This window comes from Electrophorus electricus, chromosome 26 (assembly GCF_041902795.1).
Source record: "Electrophorus electricus isolate QZ-2024a chromosome 26, ASM4190279v1, whole genome shotgun sequence".
NCBI classification, from domain to species: Eukaryota; Metazoa; Chordata; class Actinopteri; order Gymnotiformes; family Gymnotidae; genus Electrophorus; species Electrophorus electricus.
In genome coordinates, this window is record NC_137522.1 from 9,742,501 (window position 1) to 9,767,500 (window position 25,000).

General features: G+C 46.6%; 1 protein-coding gene across 3 annotated transcripts in view; it reads left to right on the top strand.

Moving 5' to 3' along the window:
* Positions 1–5,225: 5,225 nt before the first annotated feature.
* ssbp4 (single stranded DNA binding protein 4) overlaps positions 5,226–25,000 on the top strand; it is a 48,462-nt gene continuing 28,687 nt past the window's right edge. For 2 of the 3 annotated variants that reach the window (XR_014120029.1, XM_035523230.2), the window contains exons 1-4: positions 5,226–5,407; positions 11,316–11,388; positions 14,711–14,772; positions 18,830–18,914. Coding sequence is in view for 1 of the 3 variants with exons in the window: in XM_035523230.2 (XP_035379123.1) it covers positions 5,352–5,407; positions 11,316–11,388; positions 14,711–14,772; positions 18,830–18,914 (276 nt within the window). In the remaining 2 variants the exon portion in view is untranslated. Of the gene's footprint in view, positions 5,408–6,324; positions 8,156–11,315; positions 11,389–14,710; positions 14,773–18,829; positions 18,915–25,000 lie in introns of those variants that run through there. The other variant, XM_081708149.1, reaches the window with a different exon arrangement.

Consider the following 25,000-nt stretch of genomic DNA (forward strand, 5'->3'; position numbering starts at 1 on the left):
TTTCTTTGATTAATGTTAAATGATCGTGGAATTGTCCAGACCTTAGAAGACAGACGGCTCGTGTGGACGTGGTGCTAGGTTTTAGAGTGGAGAGGAGAGGCTGTCTGTCGGACGCTGCTCCGGTTTGTTACGGCAAACTCCGATCCCAGCCGCTCCGTTAGCATCTGCAGAGCAGCAGCTCCAGACAAGCATCATCCTCACTCCCCCATGTGACAACCTCCATTACACTGCTTAAAACCCCCCAACAACATACGCACTTACAGACACACAGACAGACTGCCGACAGACAGGCAGACAGAGACACACGCGCGCTGCCTGTGGGCACAGCAGGGTCATGCAGAGGCGTTGTGGGCACATGGGACCGGTGGGGCGGGGAAGGGGGGGTTTGGGGGGGGGGGGGCGCGCACGACTTCAGACTTAACACACGCTCGTGTGGGCTAGTAGGTTTGGCAGGCACACACATGTGGGCGGCTTTGTGTGAGACAGGAGAGAGAGAAAAAGTCAAAAGAAAGAAATGGTTTGGGCACCATTCAGGTTTTTTTTTGTCTGAGGACAGTATGGGTATTGGTAGAATGTCAGTATAGCAGAACATTACTGATATTCTTCAGATTTTAGTAACCTGATTCTTACAGTTCTCCATGATGCTGTATATTATGATTACAAACTGTCTGAAACCTGTCAACTCCTTCTAGCACCTACTCTCACTGTGATCAGCCTCATTGTGGGATTCATATAGAATTCTCTTTTTCAAACACACGCACACACACACGCTCAGTGCTGTGATGGGACCATGCCTCAGCCCACAGAGAGAGAAATAGACACACACACACACACACACACACACACACACACACACACACACACACACACGCACGCACGCACGTGAGAGAGAGAGAGAGCTGCTGCAGTTGGTGTTGTGCTGCTGAAGTCTGGCTCTTAAAGGGCCAGGACCGCACGCGTGCCACTGGTTAGCGCGGCAAAAACAGCACTCCTCCAGGATCGCAGCAGAGCGCATAAAAGCAGGGTGCTAGTGCTGTGGCTTGCAGAGCTTTGTGACAGGACGCCTTCACACCGAATGACAATTTGGGCAAGAACATGAAGCAATTAACCAAAGAATATGTCTAGGATCTCAGTCCTGCAGGTTTATTCTTACTTGCAGAAATCTGACGTCTCTGAGTCTGCATAGCTCGATTTCTTTTAACCCGGCAACACCGTGTCCATCTGCAAAATAACACATTTTGCCTAGGAAATGCACAGAATGCACATTTTGCTCTTGATTCGAGTGTCAAAAGAAGAAGAAAGACAAGTTTATCATTGCTGTCGTATAACAAACATGCAAGATTTACCGGGAATGTGGTGTAAACTGACAGTATTGTGTTTTTGAAGATTTTCAGAAAATTACATTCCAGTGTTATCTCTACACAACTTTACATAACTCAGGGGAATGGTTTTGTAACTGTCCTTTTAGTTTTTTAATTATATATTTTGGTGATAGGATTAAAACACAAGCCATATAATATAAATTTTGACTTGTGTGTGTAAATTTTGACTTGTGTGTGTGAACTGCAGATGGGTGTGTGCAAGAATTGTCCATAATTAGCGTGACATCTCAATTTTGTGTGAAAGCGTTGATACTGCATATATCATCATGTTTTTGATAGAAACAACTGCTTTCAACACAACAATAATATTTATCAGAAACAGCTCTGTATTCTGCTTTATTTACATATAATTCCGAGTGCCAGACAGCTTACAAAAGTTGCATTACATAGTTATATAGGGTTCATGGTCCTGTTCTGTTCATAATATGTTCTGTTTTCAGATTTGCCTCATCATTGTTTATCTACAACTAACAGGTAATGTGTCAGTTTGCTTTACCACAGGAGATTATGGCTCTATCAGGTGTGAATATCAGCACTGTAACAGTTGCACGTGTTTCTGACTTGGTGCTAAAAGCTCAATAACAGGGTGCCTCCTTGTCAACTCATGGTGCAGACACTGATGCTCTGGCATATTGATTAAAGGCAAAGGTTTGGCAGCGTGGTCAGTTAGCAGGATTTGGAGAATCTTGCAGTATGCAAGCAAATAAAGGGGGGAGGGGTCATTAGCTCTGGTGGGTCAGCTCCACTGAAGAGATTGTGGGAACGTTCGGTACGGGAGTGCGGGGTTGCGTGTTTCCTTTCCCATCCACAGTGCCACATGCAATTCAAAACTTGTGTCCCTTTCTGCCTTGTGGATTAAAAAAAATGTCTGATTACTTTCTTAAAGCACTTGACTCTTAAAACAAAATCAATTAAAAAACGTGAATTCTGCAATGTTTTTCCATTTGAATAGCTACCGTCCCTGGACAGAGCGGATATTCCCTGTCGCAGCCACTAGGAGGGCGCTCACGTGCTGGGCCAGACACCAACAGGTGGAGGTCAAAGCAGTAGGTGGACTTTGGGCCACTGTGGATCTGAGGTCTATGGAGAACTTTGGAGATTCTATTCCCCCGATTGTATTTTTTTCGAAAGGATTTTGTTTCACAATAAGGAGCTTCTTTTGTCCATGCATGGATATGCAGTCATATTTTAGAAAGCTCAAAATAATACTGATGCCATGTGTACTACTCATATGCGTTTCTGAAAATAAATTAAAATGTTGATTTTGGTTGTTTTAAGTTTATTTAAAATGTGTATTTTAATAATTTTGATTTAGTTTTCAAACATATATTTTAGAATTTATGTTTTTGCGAAATCCAGGATAAACATCTTGGTGTAGTTTAGATTCTGATCTGTCTTTAAATTCACAGCTTATATCCGACATCCAGTGAAGCCTGCAAGTAATTAGACACAGCCACAATGTGTGCGTTTTTGCTGAAGTCATGCTGGAGGCTTTTCGCTTTATGATAGGATTTGACAGATTTTGGTGCCATGGTAGTCTTTGAAACATTCACACTGATTAACTTTTCAGCCTCATTGGCACTTCTTTGGACCCTATGTGGAGAGAGACCGGTAAAAGACTTCCAGCTGCAAATGCCACTTCTGTAGTCGGCTACAGAGACTACGCGCTACCTCCCTGACTCGTGAACTAATTAAGCGATGCCACAGAGCCAGCCGAGAAACAACAGAGTAGGAAATCGCCCGAGTTCTTACGGTCCCCTGAAATGATGCAACTGTGTACGAAAAGCTGTGTTTCCTCAATGGCTCATTTTAAAGTATGTGAGTAAATGTAGTGGTAAGGTAAAATCCTTAAAAAATTAAAAAAAAAAAAACATATTAAAACAAATGATCTAAAACAAACTAAGTTTAAAATCTAACTGACATATATTGTGGTTTATAGTTTACGTTTTGAAACAAAAAAGTCTAGTGACTTGCGAGTTGTCATTAATGAATTTCTGTTTCACTGGACTTTAATATGTGGTGACAAACTGGTTCAGAACCATTAGTCATTTATCAACACAGGGAAGATCAGAGGATAGACAAATGAAAAGAGAAGAATTATTGCAGTCCTTCACAAATGGTCTCGCACCTGAAAAGAACCACCTCCATGCTTAGGTCACGACTTAAAACTGAAGCTGTGATGAAGATGCAAATAATGCGGTTGGTTCAAGAAGAGAAAGGGATCACAGCTAGACAACTGCACGAGTTGGTTATCATCTGGGTCAGGATCTGGGACCCCCGCTCCAGTCCAACCTGAAGTTCATTAAATATATCGGAAATTTGGATTGGAAATATATTCTATAGGTAGATGAGGCAGAGTTTACTGGCAGTGAATACAAGGGTTGGGCTTGCTGTTAGAAGAGTCAAAATCATGGACAAAAGAATGTAATTACTATGGTAATTACTACAGTGTGGCGGCAGATCCGTAGTGTTGTATGGCTGTTTTGGAAAAACTTAGGGTATGTATCCTGGTAAAACCTGTTAGGATACATGACTTCATGAACTCAACTGAATACCAGGAGCCTTTACGTCAAAATCTGGCCGTCTGCCAGGATGCTAAGACTGATTGGGACGCTGGACCGGCGCATACCTACGCTTACACATGTGTTAACCTGAGCGTAGAATCAAGCTTTTGAGGTGGCTATTCCCGTCCAATGTCCTAAACACTGCTGACAGGCTGTGAGATAAGATGAAAAGTAGACTCCGAAGACCAAGTACGCTTAAGGCTCCAGAGAGATTTTGTATAGAGGAATGGTCTCAGATCCCTTTATATAAGTTCTCCTACCTGATCCAGCCTTTCAAGAGAAGACAGCCTGCTGTTATCTTGGAAAGGGGACTGTGCACAGTTTACTAATGTGACAAGGAATTTTTTTTTACTTTTACATAATTTTCCTGTCCTGAAATGTTAATCTCATGCTTTCAATTTAAAAACAATCCACTCCCCCACCCCACCTCCCACCCAAAAAAAAGAAAAGATATTTTTTGCCAAGCCTTTTGTGTTCATCTTTACCAAAGGTGCCTGTGATTCAGGAGGCCACTGTAAATGTGGTTTACAACAGTCCAACTCTGGATTCAGTAAAACTGGGGCCAGCTCATCAGCTGCAACACAGACTACTGCTGTGTCAGAACCAATTCCCATCTCGCTACACAGTGCTCTACATATGGCATGAAATCATGTTTTTATGCCATATGTACAATATATGCGTTATATGTCCAAGGGAGCCATTTTGGATCTTTGTTCCATCTGTGAAATGGATAAAAACGGATGTTAATGATAGTTTCCTAAAGAGGTAATTCCTTAAAACTAGCATTACACTAAAAAAGGAAAGGTAACAAGGAAAGATGTCTTTTTAAAATTCAGCATATGTGTTCCATATTTAAATAGAAGCAACCTCAATGACCACAAAAAGGATATTTGTATATGTCACCGGTCAGGTATCTGTTTTCATAAACACAGCATCTAACCAATTGTCATAAACTATTTCGTGCCATCAACTGACAATATCATCAGATTCGTAGATTCTGCGTCAGAACCCAGGCCTATATTCTACGATTAAAGTCTCAAAGTCATACACGAAGGCCCGAGGCAATATAGCGTCTTTTTCAGATCTGTCCCCTAGTCTAGTAAACAAGGGGAGTGTGTTCTCCTTTAAGAGGCCCCCACCGTCTCCATGGCAGAGGGAGGGCGGGTAGATTCCTGGAACAGCGGTAGAGAGAAAAAAAAATCTTCCAGCGACCTGTTTCAAGTCCCCCCAATAGAAACTGTGCCTGATTTGTGGCCAATGTTGGAGATGTGAAAAAAAGAAGGGGGGTGGAGGGGAGGGGGGGGGAGGAAAAACACTAAAGGGGTAGCTATGGAGATATAACGTTTTCCTGGCTGCTTTCTTTGACAGGTGTTGAGTGGGTAAAAGTCTTAAAACAGAATCCAGCATGTACGCCAAAGGTAAAGGAGCTGTCGTCCCTTCTGATAGTCAAGCGAGAGAAAAGTAAGTGAATTGCGCACTGTTTTAAGAGTGTGGCGTGGTTATTATGGAGTTGCAACTTTCTAAACTGTAGCTACTATTGTTTCAGGGTTTGTACAGTACACGCTTTGCGCTCCGGGTGGTTTGTTCTTGCCCCGGCGCGTCTCTTTAACTTTTAGATTGCTGATTGCAACTCTTTATTACTGTTTTATGTAGGCGTAATGATGTAATAACTTGGTTACCTACTTGAGGAAGACTTCGTTCAACTGTCCAATGCATTTATTGCGACTTAAGTTCTCGGCGTCTCTTAGTTTAGATACAAGTTGAGAAATGTAGCTGGTGTCTGTCGGCGAAAATCCCAGAAGTTAGCATCAAGTGAGGAATATTTGCTAGAAATATTTGGATTGGGTTGTGCATGGAGTTGCATTGCAATGCTTTCTTTGGTGCTATTCCACTCCGGTTTTAAGGCACGGTTCAAAGTTCGGGCGATGTTTCTGGTTACTCACCACGGCCGTGTGTTCTTATCAGCATCACTGTCATTAGTCCACGTCGCTTCGGGAGAAGGGACGCAGATGATTGTTATTCTGGATTATCGTTCTAATCCGACCGTGTTCACGACTGCTGCTCAAGTAGTAAACCGTGCGTCTATGGTACAGAATATTTCTGATGTTTAATGGCTAGTTTACTTCGTGACATGTTTACGTTTTGGATAAGTTGGTTGTTAAAGTACTGCTTATCTGGCTGTAAACCACCGAAAAGTTGTCGAAAGTTCGGGCGACCACATTAAAATAACATACGTTCAGCATCTCAAGTCAATGGTTTCTCGAGGTAATACTGAAGTTAGACTGTCTCTGCCGTTATAGCCTATAGTATCTTGAAAAGTATTCGACTCCAGACAATCCCCCCCCCCCCCCCCAGATTTTGTTGTTTCAAATTCTGATTCATCTGCAAAAACTCGAGTATAAAGTCATATAACTGGAAAAACATTAGAGACCTTCAACAATTCACTAGGATTACAAACGCATTAGCAGATAAACATTTTTTAAAAATTGTAAATGGCACGCTAGATTTTTAACCTCTGTTGATACTGATATTGATATATGCCACAGTTTGTTGTTAGACCTGTGTGGAAAAGTAGTGGTCACCTACTCTGAATGAATCTCTGTGGATGAATACATTTCTCTGTAAGGTGCATCAGTGATGGAGATTTACAGAGGAAAGATCCAAGAATGAACACAAAAGATCATTTTAGTCAAGCCAGGGATCTGATTAAAGAGAATCCTAAACTTGGGGTGGAGTGTGAAATTTTTACTAACTGACTCAACTAACTCTAACATTTCTCAGAAAGTACTCTTTATGGCCAACTTTGTCGAAATCACAGTGGTCAGTTAGCAAACCATGACCTGCAGATGTGTGTCAGAGTTTGAGTGGACTAATTTTGGCCTGGTGTGTCAAAATGGTTTCATACGTTGTTCGCCAGCCATGGGTCCGTTGTGAGGTGTCGCGGGGGAAGGGCATGGCACGGTGTGGGCTACACGGTCCGGACACTGGCACTGGTGCTGCTGTCAGAACAGACAGAAAAGGATAGCAAGTGGGATAGTACACAGCTCTTGCGCTCCACTGCCAGAAACCGCAAAACTGTGGCCAAACCTCCGAACTGGTGTCAGCTGTCGTTCCCGGGCTAGTTTTAAACAGTTTGAGAGATCTTGCTGGGAGGAAAGCACAAACATCACTGCATGCTGTAGAAAGTTACCAGACTCATAACGCTGGTAGCTGGAGAATGATCAACAAAATAATGTCCGATTGTGTCAAGTGACTAACACTGAGGACCTTTGCATTGCAAGAAAGGAACTGTGACTCAGAAAGAAACCCTTACGTCTGAGCCTTCAACCATCAGTGTGTGTAAAGGAGACGAGACTTCTGGCGCTAGGTTCACCTTAAAATACAGCTATGCTAGGTCAGAGCACGAGCTCTGATTAGCATCAGGCCCAGAGCTTCATGATGCCTTCTTCTGTGATCGACCATCGTGAACCTTCCCAGTGTGTCAGATAAACTCCTGAGCTCATGTATGAAGCTTCTGCTCTGCTCTTCACCTGGGAGACATCACTCATCACCTGTCTGTATAGAAGCGTAAGACGAGACCGTGTAAAGTATGAATCCGAGGACTGACGATGGTCGGCGTCGTATTGGACGTCCCTGGGTGGTGGGGGTAATATTGGACAACACCTGGACCAGAGGGGAGACGTCGGAGATGACGGAGGACAAAGTTCTGATCAGAAAATGCTGCAGTAACTATCCGGCATTTCCCCGCTGTTTCTCACTGCTGTTTCTCCAGCCTGCTGTTTGGTGTTTTGTCAGTCACACAGGTGAGGAGAAGGTGAGCTGTGCAGGCTGCTGCTTCTTTAACTTCTGCATTGTTGCAGTGTCTTAAAGAGTCATTGAAGTTCATTCCATTCATCAGTTTTATCCTGCTTTTTGTGTTACTAAAGGAGCCTGTTTGTTACTTTACACTCTTGTTTTGCTATTTTGGGATAGACCAGTGGGGTGTGTGTGTATGTGTGTGTGAGTGTGTGTGTGTGTGTGTGTGTGTGTGTGAGACAGACTGGTGCCCTATACAGGGTTGGTTTCCTCCTTGTGCCCTGTGCAGCCAGCAGAGACTCCGGCCCACCACAACCATAAATTGGATTAAGCAGGTTAGAAGATGAATGAATGAAGGAAAAGAGACCTGTGCAAAACGAACACTGCAAGTCGATATACCAAACCGATTAAAAGGTGAATTTGTGTGACTTTCAAGGCTTTTCACAGTACTTGCTAGACAAGTGATTAAAAAGCTCTTCCTGACTGCAAATATGGCAAACAGGTTTAGATTCTGTTCAACCTTGGCCTGAAGCGTACAGGACCACTGCTGCTCAGACTGGGTCTATAATCTACTATTCGAATGTGTAAAATGGTTTTGAAGCAGACCCAGCTCTTCAGGCTGCTGGTGTTTGGATCGCTGGTGGTTTTTGTTTGCTAGAAACAGCCCCTTTTTTGCTTAGTTGAGCATGCTACATTTGGTCTTTCCTTCGATTTCATTGGTCAAGGTTTTGAGGGCTAGATCTGAGAGCAATGTGGGGGCACAACATTCAAACAGAGGGGGATTTCTGTGTCCGGCTCCTGAGCACCGAATGCTGTGCAAAGTAGCCTGTGTAATGATAGGAGTGTGTTTTTTCCCTTCTCTGCACCTCGATCACTTTCTTGGGCTTTTTCTGTTGAGTTGCACTGGAGCGGTGAAGAGGCAGTGTACGTCTGAATGTATGGTTTTGATTTTCTCCAGATGGTTCTGCCTCCTCCATAGAGATGTTTTCAACAACATATAAAGAGAAGTGCACACGCACACAAAAACCACTATGTTTTTGCATGAAGAACATCTGATTTGCTGTGTTTAAGATAAACGCAGAGTACTCAGACTTAAATGTGGCAGCCAATTAATTTTTCTGAGCTCTGTGATGGTTAAGTTTCTAATCATTTGAATTGCTCCACAAGGGGACTGTTTGACTCCAAATATTTAGATGGTACATTCAGAGGGGGCTTTTAGTTTAATGACTGAATTTGCTTTTCCTTTATTTGCAGATTTTCGGTGAAGATGACTCTTGAGACATTTTTCAAAATGATTGATTAATATGGGATACAGCAAGACAGTTTATCAACACACATGTCTGTTTCATCTTGTTGCAACTTCGAACCAGTTCTGCGTTACTTCACTCCGGTGGAATGAAACTATCAGACATTAATTGGTGAACAACTGCTCCTAAAGCTTTAGTCAAAATTCCGTTAAAGCGCACACGCCAGAACTTAACACAGCGCGATCAGTTTGATGAGGTAAGATGCAATGGAAGAGTAGGCCCAGAATTCAACTGGACCATGACGATTTGTAGAGCAGTTTTGGAGGTTTAGCGAAAACATCTCCGTTGAGTTTGAAGATATCCAGGCTTGTTGTGTTGTCAGCTGTCTGAGGGATGAAGTAGTGGTTCCTTTATTACACAGTGATACTGTAATTGTCTACTGTAGAACATTGTACCCATTTGTCTTAAAGGAGCAATGCATGAAATGAGAGACGTAATGGCTCTTTGTTAGGTTATGTTGTTATGGATTCACCTTCATATTCTTTTTGTCAGCATTGTTAGTAAGTACTCTGTATATTTGCTGATGAAGAGGCAGATGGATGTGCTTGTAAAAGCGTTCCAGGACACGCCTGCTGTAAGGTCTGCTCCACAGCCTTTCTTCTCATGCTGTATCCATCCAGGCCCAGCCCTGCTGATAGGACTTACTTCTCCTCCAGTATATCTCTGGACCCAACCTTGAGCTTGAATTATTGAAATCAAGACAGGAAGGTTCATTGGTTAACTGTCTGTGCTTGAGCGTAGCAAATCTTGGCTCTGTTCCATTTATGCTTAAAAGGATCCTCGAGTGGGTGCCGCAGGCTAGATGTCAGGACGTGATCTCAGGTTAGGCTGGCAGGAGCTTACCGCGATATGACTGGACACACGGTGAGGGGCCCTTGCTGAGTGTCAGAGCAAAAGCAGAAATACGCGAGATATTCCTGACCATCGCTACCATATTGACATTCAAAATGCAAATTATTCTTCCTCCAAAGCTTAAGGAAGGGAAAGTTTGAAAAACAGTGCTTTGCCTGTGCTCTTTGGATCTGTACATGATGTGCGAGAGGGGCAATACCCACCATGGTTTGTACATTACAACTGTAGGGGAGGTCAACCAATTCGGTTGACCCCACAGACAGTCAGTCAAGAATGTGGTGATAGATTGGACACTTCCAGCTAAACTCACCAGCTGTTCACCTGTGTAGAATAAAATCTCTAATAAAATCTAATGTAATATAATTTAATTTAAAATAGCTTTAACCCTGCAGAAGTGGATTTAACACTGGTGATGTTTCTGTTGTTGTACATGGTCAGCCTCTCCAAGTCAGACAGTATTGTTGGGATTTCACCTCGACTTGTTTCCTAATTAAGGTCCTAGTTTCCAACATGGTGACAGGAACTGTCCTCCAGAGCTGACATCAACACCACAGCAACAGCAAGGGCATTTAGCCATGTGACGGCTTTAGCCACCTGATAGGTCACCTTTTTGTCAACTCTAACTTCATGGTCAGAGGTCTCAGAGACCTGACTACCCGAGAGCCTCCAAAGCAAGATGAGCATGTGGGAATTGTCTGGGATGTTCTTGTGCATTCTCTGTGTCATCCTCGGGACTCTGAGGATCTGGGATGGACCGGACACTTCTGAGCCCTGTGTCTGGCTCACTGTGAGACACTAAATATTCTTTTATTTCTGTCCTGACAAGTAGGCTGTGCTGGACAAGGTCTTGGAAATAGATTGCACAAATTTGAACTGATTCTTCATAAACAGGATTAGCATTGCACTTAATTATGTGTATATGACCAATGTGATACGGAAGAAATGCACTCTGGGAACGTAAACCACTAGCTTGCCCTGTGGTGATGTGCTTTTCTTTCTAAAGGACGTCTTCCCCTTTAATAGTGTTAGCTTGTGTCCCGGCTTCCTCCTACTGACCTCTGATGTAAGAAATGACAGATATACACAGAGTTCAGGTACTTCAGGCCCTTCATGTCCTGTCCAGTTGGGCCCGTGTGCAAGGCCCTTGGCCCTCAGGGCTCCAGGGTTTCCGTACAGGGGCTGACCAAGCACTTTGGCCAAAGTTCCCAAAGAACCTGGCACATGTGACGTGAAGCGTTCCATTGTACTGTACATGTGTACGCGTGTATATGACTACGCAAAGGCAGTCCGTCTGGTATAGATCTTCTTCTGGTTTCGCCATAAGGACCCGGGACAGCAACACAAGACTAAAAAAAAGAAGACGAAGCAAAAAGAACCTGTTTGGTGATATCTTTTGTTTTGCTTGTGTTTTGCAGGTTAGCTTTATATGTGTACGAGTACTTGCTGCATGTTGGTGCACAGAAATCCGCACAGACCTTCCTGTCAGAGGTAAGTGCTTTATGGAGATGAACTTCCTCCACTGAATGGATGCATGATCCAAACAATTGTGTGGCATGGGGACGGAATATGCATTAAGGGTCATACAGGGGTCAAGTCAAATCAGACTGCCAGGATGCACAGTCTCAGCTGTTGACTAAAGGTCTACTAAAGACATTGGAGGGAAAACCTATTACATGCTACCAACAGACTCAGTAGGTGTTTTGGGTTGAATGCTGGCCAGCAGAACGTTGCCGTTTCATTGTTCTTTAGATGTAAGCATGGTGATCTTCCACAGAATGGAAAACTAGATAACGTGTCATCCTTGGCCTTCATTTTCTTAACGTTTATGACCTCATTTGCTTAAAATTACATGTGACACATATTTTGTTTCCATACTCTGCCTCTGCCCATGGCAGAAACCCCTAGCAAGGAGATGTTTTCTCTTTTGAGTTTGCTTCTTTAGAACCATCAAAATTTGTAGTAACTGTTAGTTGCTAAATTTAGAATGAGTTTGTGTTGGGACACATTTCAACATGGTTTGCTCAGGGTTACCGTGATGAGCACAGAGGAGGGGATATCAGACGTTAGAGGTATTTGACACCTAAGTTTATTTGTCTGGTGTGTCCTTAAGACGCTTGCACCTGCCACTTCTTGCACAAGGCTGAGAGTCACTTTGCTGCTGCCCATCGTTTGCTGAAGTGTTCAAAATTCTTTAAATATCATTGCTGTTCAGGCTCCAAAGAACCCCAAGAATCTAAAGAATCTTACAGAGAGAAAAAGTGTTTTCATGTGTTAATATTTGTATCTCAAACCTCACACTGTCCTTAAAACCTTGCTAATAAAACCGTTTTAAACACCGTAACTAACAGTCACATTTTAAGAAGTTTAAATGCTTGTATCCAGTTTATTAAACCCTTATAGTAACAATTACAATAAACCTTATAGAAATCTGTATAATGTTTCATGCTTCTCCAAGTTTTTAAGACGAGCCCTTCAGGTTGTCACTGGCTGTGGCAACATTTGAACCCGCATTTGCTAAATACGAGCTCCAAACACTGCTCCAAACATTTAGCCAATGATCTGCTCAGTTGCGCATTATTATTAGCGGCACCATTAACATTCGTGCAGCTAAAGCTGGCCTGATTTCAAGTGGATTTGCTCTTTTTGGCACCAGCGACGGCGCTTCTGCCCGCGCGAGAGCCGCTAGCGTAGCCCGCGTCGGCGCCGGCCGGCGCGCGCGCCGGAGCCGCTTTAGCCTACAGCGCCGCCACAGTGGAGGTGACGCTCCCGCGCGCTCTTCCCGTAATGGCTCTTAAACCCGGCCACGTGCTAAACGTGGCTAAGTCTCGTCTGTGAGAAAGGTGAATAGGCTAATCTTGCGCTGTTAACCCCCAGACGCTCCACTCCGATCCCTTTCATTGCCAATAAAAGGATCCCATCAGTTTCTATTGTTGCCGATAAGCAATGGCGGGCTTTGTTTGCATGACCACTGTTTTAACAGCATAACTGATATTTCTCTCATGTCCCCATATTTCATCTTTTATTCATGCCACCCTGAATGAAGACAGAAATTGTAAGGGGAAAACACAGTGTGGCCTCCCTCGTTTGGATTTTGAATGCGATGTGGAACGTGTGAAAACTGATCAGCAGTGACAAAAACTAGACACTGCAAGATCTGAGTGGTTAAATGGATATTATACTTAACATCTCAACCTGTATGGGTGTAGATGTATATTTCATATCTCATCCTACCGCAATCCAAGAGCGCAGTTAGTGCACAGATGCAGCGCCGTAGTAAGAGTTGGAAGAGACAGTCAGATGAATAGAAGAGTTTTTAGTGTTGCTTAGTGACTACAGGGGCATGCTATAACCTGGGTCACAGACAACAAAACAGTCCACTCGCATTTTGGTCATAAACCACACTGTCCTGTAAGTGTTTCCTGCAGTAGCTCAGTGTAAATGGCTTGTCCTAATGCCGTGTAAAGCCATTTAAGCCCCCTTTGCTTTGTATTCATATCAGTTTGGTCACGTTGCATTTAAAACGTTAGGAACAGGCTAAAGGTAGCTTGCGAATTTGACATGAACTCACACAGCAAAAACCGCTAGCGTTAACACCTGCAGTGTTAAACTGGCCTGCGGTGTACACTGTGGAACTACAGCAGGCTCCAGGGTGCCCTGCAGGTGTAAATTTGGCACTGGTGACTTTATTATACATGAGGTCCACTCAGAATGGAGTGGCATTGGTGAGGATGCTTGGGGCATTCTAACGTCACAGAGCTAATTCCCTATATGTCACATATGGACTACTTGAGAAGACACATTTGCTATCAAAGAGTCATTGGTGGTACCTCAGAGTGGTAGGATAAAAACAGTCTGCGGGGCAGGGGTGTGCCCCGTGACGCGGTTTGGCCTCTGAGGCATTCCGTATGCCATCCTCATCCGGGGGAAAGGCAATTGGCACGTTGGCGAGTGGGAGTAAGAGGGCAGCAGAGTTCACTCCTTCTCCTTTGTGGCGAAGGCGGGTCAGAGCACTCGTGAATGTGCCCCGAGAATCCTACCAAGGACACGGTGACTCAGGCCTCCCGTCCTTCTAAGGAGGTGCGCGCCCTCCCAGGTGATCCTGACCCGATCCGGAGGAGACCGCGCCCGGAGAAGAGAAAAGAAAATGCATAATAACTGGTTAGCAGAGGTTTGGGGAAAAAAGAAGCCTCCTGTCTCCTCTTGTAGAGATGTGTACATGTTCACGTACCCGAGGGGGAGGTCTTTAAGGCCCTGCAGGGGGGCACACCTGTGTGTCGGGGGCCTAATGAGAGAGCAGTCACCTGCCCGCCTCTGCCTCCAACCTCCAACCTGCTGCCTCCTGCCTCATCCTCCCAATTACTGCTGCAGCTCCCTCCACTCACACCCTGAGCCACCAGGGGCCAGGCCACTTTTCACTCAAACGTGCACACATACACACACACACACACACACAAAGAGAAAAGCATTCTTAATCAACTACGTCTATACACACAGGGCTCGAAAACCACAAGTCAGCATTTAGAGCTCGCAGTTATCACTTGGCATCTACTGCACTGATACAGAATGTCCTCCTGAACCAGGGTGCACAGCCAAACGCTGAGCCAGTCTCTGGATAGTTTCAGCTTCTGTGGGGTGTCTTCGGAAATGCAGACCTTGCACCATAGACTCCTTAAGTATCATCGATAATTCCTTACATATTCATGCTTTTTTAGTGGCAGAGCACTGTAATCCACCCATACTCCCATAACAATGTAAGACGCGCACTCATTCTCTCGTTTTTGTCTCGCTGCTGTTCCGTTTCTATCTTTAGATCCGATGGGAGAAGAATATCACTCTAGGAGAGCCGCCCGGGTTCCTGCACTCCTGGTGGTGGTATGTATCGATTCTGTAATTCGTTATCATCTCAAAAAATTGGCAGACTGTGGGTTGACGATGATCAAGTTGCATGTTTCACTCTAAAAATATCCTGTGAGGCCCTGCGTGCAGCGTTTTAACACTAATCCGAGATTGTTCTGTAAATTTGAACGGGTCAGGCCGCACTTTTTCCTGAGAAGGGAATTTACCGAAATAATGGAACATTATTCCCTGTAGTATGTGAACTAGTGTTTAGAAATACATCAGTGTGGTACCACGTAATGTACTAAGGGAGTATCTGGCCTTTTGTTACTGTAAGCAGAGCTCCACAAAGTGTATGGTGACTGTGGAGTGTGGCAGAGACGTGACAGGACTCAGCAACCTTGCACAGATTCGTCTGAAAGGGGGACCTTTAGGGGCTTGATGGAGTACGGTGGGCTGCAGACGTCTAGCCCCAGTAACCACGCATGCAGGAGATGCAGGCGGTGGTGCAGGGGTGTGGTGGGGGAGAGGGGGTGCCCAGGGCCCCAGTGAGGGGGCAACCCAGCAGAGGAGCGTCTGTCTGGGGCCACTGGTGGGAGGGTGGGTCACTTCAGGGTTTCGGGGAGGAGGTGTAAGAGCATCGGCCTCACCAATGTCCTAGCCAACCCCCTCCCCCAAACAAAAGGGCCAGATGGTAAGGGAAAGCCACCCCCCCCCTCAGTCACTCCCTCTCCCCTCAACCTTTGTCTGGAGGTCTGTCCTTTGTTTGCGGAAGAGTCCTCAAATGGATTAACTCCTTGCATTCCAGGCCCCTTTGTGTTAAACAGCCAAATCTCCTCCCTTCTTCCATGCCTCTCTGTTTTTCCCTCCTTGTCTCAGGCAGTTTCCTGTTGTGGGGGTGGGGGAGAGGTGTGGAGGGGGGGGGTTGAAACAGCAGCACCAGGGCCGATTGTAGAGCACACATAAAGGATTGTGGGGTGTCAGTCCTGCCAGAGACAATTTTAGGAATCAGTTTCAGTTAGCAGGAGTGTGAGTGCCATTATTTATCACGTACAAAGATTCGCCCCCTGCATGGTGACAGAGTTCCCCTTCGGAAATGGTCATGGAAGTGAAGGAGCTCGGTTTTGTAATACATCCCAGATCAGATCGGAGATGCCCTCAAGCGGACATTCCTCGTCTTGGGGGCAGTGAAAACAAACCTGCAGTCCACCAAATCTCTTTGTTATTTGAACACAAACAGGTTGAGCACAGGAAACCAAAGTTTGAAGGAAAACAGACCAGAATGAGGGAAAGTCCAATGTCTATAAGAGGGTTGTGTCTAATGGGATCACATCACATTGTGGAGGGTTGTGTCTAACGGGATCATGTCACGTTGTGGAGGGTTGTGTCTAACAGGAAGATGTCACGTTGTGGAGGGTTGTGTCTAATGGGGGTTCACGTCACGTGGAGGGTTGTGTCTAACAGGATCACGTCACATTGTGGAGGGTTGTGTCTAATAGGGGTTCACGTCACATTGTGGAGGGTTGTGTCTAACGGGATCACGTCACGTGGAGGGTTGTGTCGAACAGGGTCACGTCACGTTGTGGAGGGTTGTGTCGAACAGGGTCACGTCACGTTATGGAGGGTTGTGTCGAACAGGGTCACGTCACGTTGTGGAGGGTTGTGTCTAACAAGGTATCGCGTCACGTTGTGGAGGGGTGTGTCTTAACAGGATCATGTCACATTGTGGAGGGCTGTGTCTAACAAGTGATCACGTCACGTTGTGTAGGGTTGTGTCTAGCGGGTTCACATCATGTTGTGGAGGGTTGTGTCTAACGGGATCATGTTAGGCTGTGGAGGGTTGTGTCTAAATGGAGGATGCAATTATACATGAGCTGATCTGTGCTACATTTAGTCCTCAGTTGTCTGATTTACAGTATAGCACTGATGTCATGAGGAAGCCTAATGTAAGCTTTGGTTTTGGATCACCTAAAACTTATTTTGTTTTCTTAAATGTTTGGTGCGATTCTTGTTGGCTACAGTAGTGAACAGAGTTTTGCCTCTCTTTGATGAGCCCTTTGTAGCTTTAGCCCTTTATCTGTGTGTGTGTGTGAGAGAGAGACAGTGTGTGTATGTGTGTATGTATGTATGTATGTGTGTATGTATGTGTGAGTGTGTGTGTGTGAGAGACAGAGACTGTGTGAGTGTGTGTGTGCATGTGTGTGAGCGTGTATGTGCATGTGTGTGTGTGAGTGTGTGTGTGTACATGTGTGTGAGCGTGTATGTGCATGTGTGTGTGTGAGTGTGTGTGTGTGAGTGTGTGTGTGAGTGTGTGTGTGAGTGTGTGTATGTGCATGTGTGTGTGTGAGTGTGTGTGTGTGAGTGTGTGTGTGAGTGTGTGTGTGAGTGTGTGTATGTGCATGTGTGTGTGTGAGTGTGTGTGTGTGAGTGTGTGTGTGCATGCAGGCTGGGTGGTGGGGCTCGCTGAACGAGATCCAGGTGACACCGTTGGCTATGGGTTCCTTGCATTCCTCAGGGCCACTGCAGTATTATATTAGGTACAGTTGATACTGCAGACATGCCGAAGATGAAACAAAAGGTACATATCATATTTAAAATGGTGTTATAAAAAATATTTTAAATTCCAAATTAGGTCAGGGGTCACCTACACCAGCTTTTAGCAGATATAACATGCTTAAACTGACTGGGGGTATTTTTTATCTCGGTGAGATCACTGCTCCTGCCTCAGAGTGAGCCTAGTTCCAGCTTTTCAGTAACAAAGTGTAACTGGCGCCTTATTTCATTTCCCCATGCACTGATTGGATTTGAGATGGTCCTGTAGTGTCCCTCCAGCAACTCTCCGACAAAGCTTCCGTCGCTCTAACGCCGCCTGATAGATACGATAATGCAACCTGGATTTACTGTGGTGTGGCTACGGGGCCATCCACGCCTCGCTCTGTCTCTGAGGTTTTCACTCCCTCGTCGGTCTTATTGCTGTTCCTTGTTGTACCTGCACAGTTTTTTTTATTTTTTTTATTAATCTGTGTCTCTTGTTCTCCCAGCCCTTGCGTGCGTTGTGTCGGGAAAACCGCCTCTATTTTAGAGGGACGTAGCCCCTGCTCCCATAATGCACCTCTGTTCCGCCGCTCTGCGGCTTTGTCGTTGGGCGAGCGTAATGTTGCTTAACCTCGCGTCCATGTTCCGCTCATAAAGGAGGGTGATTTATGGGCCGTGCCGCGCACGCTCCCCTTAGCCGCGCTCACCAACACAAACAGGCCGCGTTCCTCCCATCCGCTGCGAGGAACCGGACCGCCCCAACGACCTGTCGTTCCACCGTGGGCACGCACACACACACACACACACACACACACACACACACACACACACACATTAAAAACAGAGCTCTAATTTTGTCCCATCAGCAAAAAAAGACATATGGTTTAAAAAAAAACAAAAACAAACGCTGTTTGGAGAGGATGAAACAACTCTGGTTGGTTCTCCGGAGCCCCTGGTTCAGCAGCTTTTCTGAAGCGTCCATTAAATCAATGTCTAAAGAGCGAGGGCGAAAGCCATTTAACGCAGACCTGTTAAACAGGTACTTAATTTCAATGAAGTAATTAAGGGACCATTTGGAGTGAAACCTGCTCCCGTCTAGGGCCTTTAAGGACTGTGTTCCCTTAATTAACAAATATCACGGTTAATTGATCAGTCCCCCTGCAGGGCGCGGCAGGCAGGCGAGGGCGTGGCCCACGCCAGGACCGTCTAAATGAAAGCTCTCGAGTCGCACCGGACAGATGGAGCCAGGAGACCGCCTCCAGCCACAGCTCCGAGACCAGTTTTCAGTTTTGTTCCTGATGCATTTCTGATCCAAGATCGGTATGCTGGTCAGTAAGCGTTGGACAGATGGAGCCAGGAGGTTGCCCCAACCACAGATCTGAGACCAGTTTTTAGTTTTGTTCCTGATGCGCTCCTGATCCAAGACCAGCAAGCCGAAACAGCCCTAGCGATGCGTCGGCCATGATGATCTGCACTTCTGCCCTGCAGCGTAGGTTAAACGGCTGGCTTGCACGTTTCCGTAACACTGAGCCTCACTCCGCCCTGTTTCTTTTCGCAGTGTATTCTGGGATCTGTACTGCGCAGCTCCGGACCGGCGGGAGACGTGCGAACATTCCAGTGAGGCCAAGGCTTTCCACGACTACGTGAGTTTCCTTTTGTCCTCTGGGGCGCTGCACCAAACCAGCGCCTTTTCTCTTGCTCTTGGCTTGAGCGGGTTTACACCCGCGCTGCAGGCTGGTGTGCCAGACCAGTGAATTATCAAACATGTCAGCGCAACATATTTGCCGTTTTGTTCATATCGAACAAGCGTTTTATTGGGTGCGATTGTTGGGTGACCAGTGTGAAACGCAGACCAGCATCTGGGTGGTTTTGGTTTTTGTCGTGACATGTTTGCTGCCGTGATAGCGGTAATATGATACCAAAATCTCTCTCTTGGAGATGACGCCTCACGTCTAGCATTTTCCCTCTACCCAGTGAAGCTTTAGCTAGACAGGGAGACTACGTGGGGCTGTCCAGGATAACCACAGTCCAGCAATCTTCCTTAGCAGTTACCCCTACAGCTTCTTCATCTGCAGGGGTCAGCCATGTTGGTGTGGAAGCGCTCGAGGCACATGCGGCTCGTGCGCTCGGCCGCCGTCAAGCGAGGCTCTCTGCTGACACAGTTTTCTGACTGCAAACGGCCGCGCCTACGTGCCCTGCCAAACGGCTGCCCCCTGGCACCACCCTGCTGCTGGGCCCTGACGGAGCAGCACTCTGTTATCCTTCCCGCACGTGTTTTCCTTGGTAGACATTTAGCATCGCACATAAATTGGGCAAATATATTTTAGCCCCCACATGAACTGCGTTAAAACTGGTGAACGCACTCCAGACGTGGAGGACGTGTCACACGGAATGATAAAGTGGCTAAGATTTAGTGCTAACTGCTAACTCTGGAGCCTCACCTGGGCCACGCTGTCTTGAGACTTGAAATGGATTATGATTCTATTCTTGCCACAGACGTTTAATTTTCTGGGCTTGCCGGTGAGTCACAGTTAGAGTTCCGTGCCAGCTGATTGCCAAAGTTTCAACAGATTTGATTTTGTGCACATATGTGTGTGCGCATGCACGTGCGTGAGTGCGTATTGCCACTATAAGATTAATTACACGGTTAATTAAACGCCATGCTTAATTAAGCCAGACGTGTGTTCAATTAATCTATATGCCTAATCATTTTTAACTCTCATCCAAGTGGACACCTGGGATTGTAGCGAGTGGTTGAGTCCGAAGGCCTCCGCGTGTGACGCTGACCACCCGTGCTCATGGCTGAAATGTCTGATGTGATCTTGGCGTACGCTCAAACCGCTTGTTTGGAGTGTTTCGGAAGTTTGGAGTGGGCCGGATTCTCAGCAGACTGTGCGTCCCCTCTGTGCTACCAGACCTTGGGGACTCGGGGTGAGACAGAGAGGCATGAATGTCCTGCCCCCAAGTTCTAGTCACAGGATTAATGACCAGCTTCCCCTGACCCTCGACCCCTTTGAGGTTCAGAAGGTCGGGGCGTATCTGCCACACTGAGCAGAGCAGATTGTTTGCAGTGCAGTTCATTGCAGCCTACTTTCGATAATTACCCTGGGATTGTGGTGGTTGCAGGTTTTTGGAAAGAGGTTTCGCCTTTCGGCAGCCTTGTCCGGACGGCCGCGGTCCGAGATCGTCGGCACCGCCTCGCTCCCGACTGCTGCGGGACAAATCCCTTCATACGCACGCAGCCCTCGACCTGGGCTGCTCCCGAGTGAACCTGAGGACGGCGTCCGTCTCTTCCGGGGGTGGGTGTGTGGAGTCTGGTCTAATGTTGTGTGAAGAGTGTTATCATGGAGTTTGTGATGAGTGGCGGGTGGAGGAGGGCAGAGGAGGTGGAGGCCCAGACCTCTCCCCGTCTGATTAACTTGAGCCCCGGGATCCCAGGGGACCGGCCGCCCCATCAAGCCTGCTATCTCGGGCTGGGCTGATAACAGGGCCCGTTCCCCAGCAGGCCAGTGGATCACGGGCAAAAAACAAGCACAATCCCCCGAGTCAGAACCTTCTCACTCCTGCAATATTGCCTTCTTCTCCTCTTCATTCAGAGCTTCTGCGCTGGTTTTTTGTGGTGAGGATTACACATCTTGCTTTCTTTCTTTTCCTTCAGTGTCAGCTTTTTTTCCCTGGTCCAGAACTTTGTTGACTTGCTGGTGGTTTTGATAGAGTTTTCCCACCGAGACCTTCCTTTCGCTCACGCTCACTCTCTGTCTCACTCCGTGCCATGCGGCTTGTGAAGCAGGCTCCTCAGGTCCTCCAGTTTGGGAAAGATAATGGGATACAATGTACTAATCCTCAAATCTGGGGAATGGTTCATAGCTAATCTGAGGATTTTTATGGGGTTTGGGGCTCTGGCGATGCCCCCAGAACCAGAGGACCTGGCAATCTCAGCACAGCAAAGACCCCCACAGACACCCCCCCCCCATCTTTGGCTTAGGGGCCTCAAGCACCTTAGCATGGCTAACAGAAGTTTGTGCTCACATCTTTATTGTATCCTAAAACACATCTGGGCATCGATTCTTGGCATGTCGCTCGGCGGCCAACATAGCAAGCGTGGGGCGCGAGACACAGCGGCGGAGGCCGATCGGCGGTGCGCGGTTCCAGAGAGCATCCTGGGGTCCTGACGCGAGCACCTGGAGTTTATGCTAAACCGACATCTGTACTATTTGCTGCAGGCTTGGGGAAACAAAAGCATGCACTGCTAAATACGTAGGAATTTGCAGAAAATAAAGGAAAGCATTTAGTGCATTCACTGAAAGTTCTACTGGTGTAGGAACAGGTGTCAGAGGTTTTAACGATCCAACAAATCACAATTTTTTTTTTTATTATTATTGCACGTACAAATAATGCCTGCACAATTCTTTTTTGCGTCAGTGGTGTTAATGATAAGAAACTGACTTGGCTGGTAGAAAGTGACCAATGAAATTAGCATTTAGGCTCTTCCCGTGTACGCTGGGGGCCTTGTTCCCTGCTTATTTTCTACATCTGCCAATCTTCAGGACGCATAACTGACCCCGCCTCTCTGGTCATGCATATTCATGGACAGCATTCAGAAGCATGTCCCCAGGAACAACTAGACCTGCGTCACGTGATAGCCCTTCATGCGATATTCTGGGGGCTAAAGGAGCAAATGACGGACACCTATGAAAGGCCGCACGCTTGTTACCGAGCAGGGAGCGGACACAGGTGGTCCTTCACGAGGCTGGAGTGGACAGGCTGGGGGGAGATGAACGCCGCTGCGTCGGGTGGGCCAGCCGTTGGCGGGCCGGGCGAGGAACAGGTGGGTGGGAGACTAGAGCGTTTCTCTGGGGCGGTGGAGTGAAGCCTGGCTGCGGTGTTCCACCGGGTTTGTTCCAGCCATTCCAGGTGGTCTTGATTTCAAAAGCGGCTTTGAACGCTTTTGTCTCACAAACACGTGCACACGCATGCGTGCTCGCACACGCACACACACACACACACACACACACACACACACACACACACACACACACACACACTTATTCTTTCTTTCCCATATGCCTTTTCTGTTTCACCTGCCTGTTTTTCTTTCTGTTTGACTCTCCCTCTCTCTCTTTCTCTCTCTCCCTCTCTCTTTCCTTCTCTTTCTCTCTCTCCCTCTCCCTCTCTCTCTCTCTCCCTCTCCCTCTCTCTCCCACTCGTTCTCTCTCTCTCTCTCTCAGCTTCTTTTCAATACTCATTATTCTGTTTGATGGTAAAATATATTTTTGTTTGTTTATGTATGTTTCCATTGGTGTAAACGTGATCAGAATGCGAGAGTAGCGCCCCTTTGTGGCTATGCTAAATAAAACACGTAATTTGCTCGAAGCCGCTGGTTTAATTGTCTGTATAATAATGCCAAAGGTCAACAGTGTCACGACCGGATGTGAGTTACATGGAGAAGATCCATTTTACCATCCTCTGTGGCTTGGGTCCGCCATGAATACCGCATCTCTGTAGAAGGTGCACACAACACTGCGGCAGTGGCTGGGTGAAGCGTGCACTGAGGTAGCTGTGAAACGTCCCCGCAGGAACCAGACAGATCGGGCACCTGTGCTCACCATGGCTCTCGTCTGTCCCCTTACTAGTACGGTCGGGGCTGTCCGCAGGTACCGTGTGTGTACGACATCGCCGGGATAACAGATGAAGGCTATCGGATGACTAGTTTCCAGTTTCCTGACAGCAGTATGGGCTAGTGCTGTGCACTGTGAGATGCTCCACAACGTTTGCACTTAATTTATTTAACCAAATGAATGTTTAGAATTTAAAGTTTACTTTAGTTGTATAGTGTACATTTGTGTGTGTGTGTGTGTGTGTGTGTCAATAGTGCATACTGTGACCTGATGTGCACCAATAAAAGGCCTTAGGTCACATGCTGCTAGCTAACAGTTACTGAGGTGGACTGTCTTAAAAGCACAGTGGCGTACAGGATACTTAATTCACACACTTCCCTTCAGCGTACTGCACCAGTAACCTTGCAAGCAGGACTATATGTTGCATTTGATATTTCTTTGAAATTTTTCGTTTCATAGTATTAGGTTTTACCCAAAGTATGCTATTTGACATATAGTATATCAAACATTCTTATTGAAGTCTTTTTAATAAAATGTTCTCAAAGATGTTGTATTGTCCACAGCTGGGAGGGATACAAAGACATTCCTGTCTGTGTGTGGTTGTAAATTTGTGTTTGGTAGCATCTTTAGAGCCTTGGTTCAGGTTCATATGCTCAGTCCAGTTGGGTTGTTGGGACCACCTCAAGAACCCGTTGTCTTGATAAAAACTACACGGCCTTCTTGAACATGCTCTCTGGACATCTGCGATGACAAGTTAAACATTTGTAAATTCAGAGAGGTTTACGTTTGTTTACAAGCCAGCTGTTGAAATGTTAAAAAAAAATATTTTGTTGTAAAATACCAAGACGTTCCTTAGTAGTGTGTGGTGCCGTGTCTGTGAGTGGTGTTAGGGAGTCGGGTCATCCGTCAGGCTGAGGTGTAGGTGTGACCCTATCAGGATCCACGCAATTTCAAGCCCCTTTCGCCGGACCTGTTTGATCTCAACTCCCCCGCCACTTTGAAGTTAGCCGAGCGGCCAGGGGTCCGACCGCGTCCAGCGATCGCTACGTAAAGTTCCTCCGCCGGCAGAAATTGGCATAAATGACTGTCATTACACAAAAGTACGGCACGGCGGCCAGCCCTAGCCTGCAGGCGTGCCTTTCTCCCATGGTCCGATTACCGCGCACTCTCCATGAGGAGCTGGAGTGCGGGGCGTCTCGCTCTGCCGGTCCAGGCGTGACACGGGACTCCAGACTCGGCGACGGCAGGTCGCGGCAGGGCAAGCAGTGAGCAGGAAGAATGCGGTTGTTATTCATGGAGACAGGAATGGCTACTGTCAGGGAATGACGAGGGAATTCCCGAGGGATGAAATAATAAAGACCTGTTGTTTGACCTTTAGCAGAGTGAAAGACAAATGTTGCTGTAACTTTGTAAATATGAAGACTGCAGTATGTTGTTGTTTTTTTAAAGCCCCCTTATCAAAAAATGAGACCATCGATCCAACAACTTTACTAACCTCACTCTTCCTCCCTCTCTCTCTCCCTCTCTCTCCCTCTTTCACTGTCTGTTTCTCTCTCTCTCTCTCTCACACACACACACGCTCTCCCTCTCTCCTTCTCCCTCACTCTCCCTCCCTCTCTCTCCCTCTTTCACTGTCTGTTTCTCTCTCTCTCTCTCTCTCACACACACACATGCTCTCCCTCTCTCCTTCTCCCTCCCTCTCCCTCCTTCTCTCTCTCTCTCCCTCTCTCTCTCTGTGATGTGTTGTCCGTCTGTATAGCTGGCACCCGCCCTGCTTGCTGCTTGGCCAGAGGCACGCGTGCTAGCGTGCACGCCGCAGCACCCCTGCGTACCAGCTGGGCATTGAAAATAAACCTGCCACTTTTAATATCGCCTGTTTGTGTGGCTGCTCTTTCCGACTCTCGCTGGGATCAAGTGTCAACACACACGCCCATCCTCTGAATGCGAGCGAGGAAGCTTGCTTAGCCAAATTTGCTTTAGCGCCTCCAAGACACTTTGTATACAGGGTTAAGTCCTTAACAGTTACAAGGCGGTCTTTGCAAACACGTTCCTCCAGATACGTTCACCTCCTAAACCCAGAGCTCAGCCGCCTTTCAAACGGGCCAGGCCGG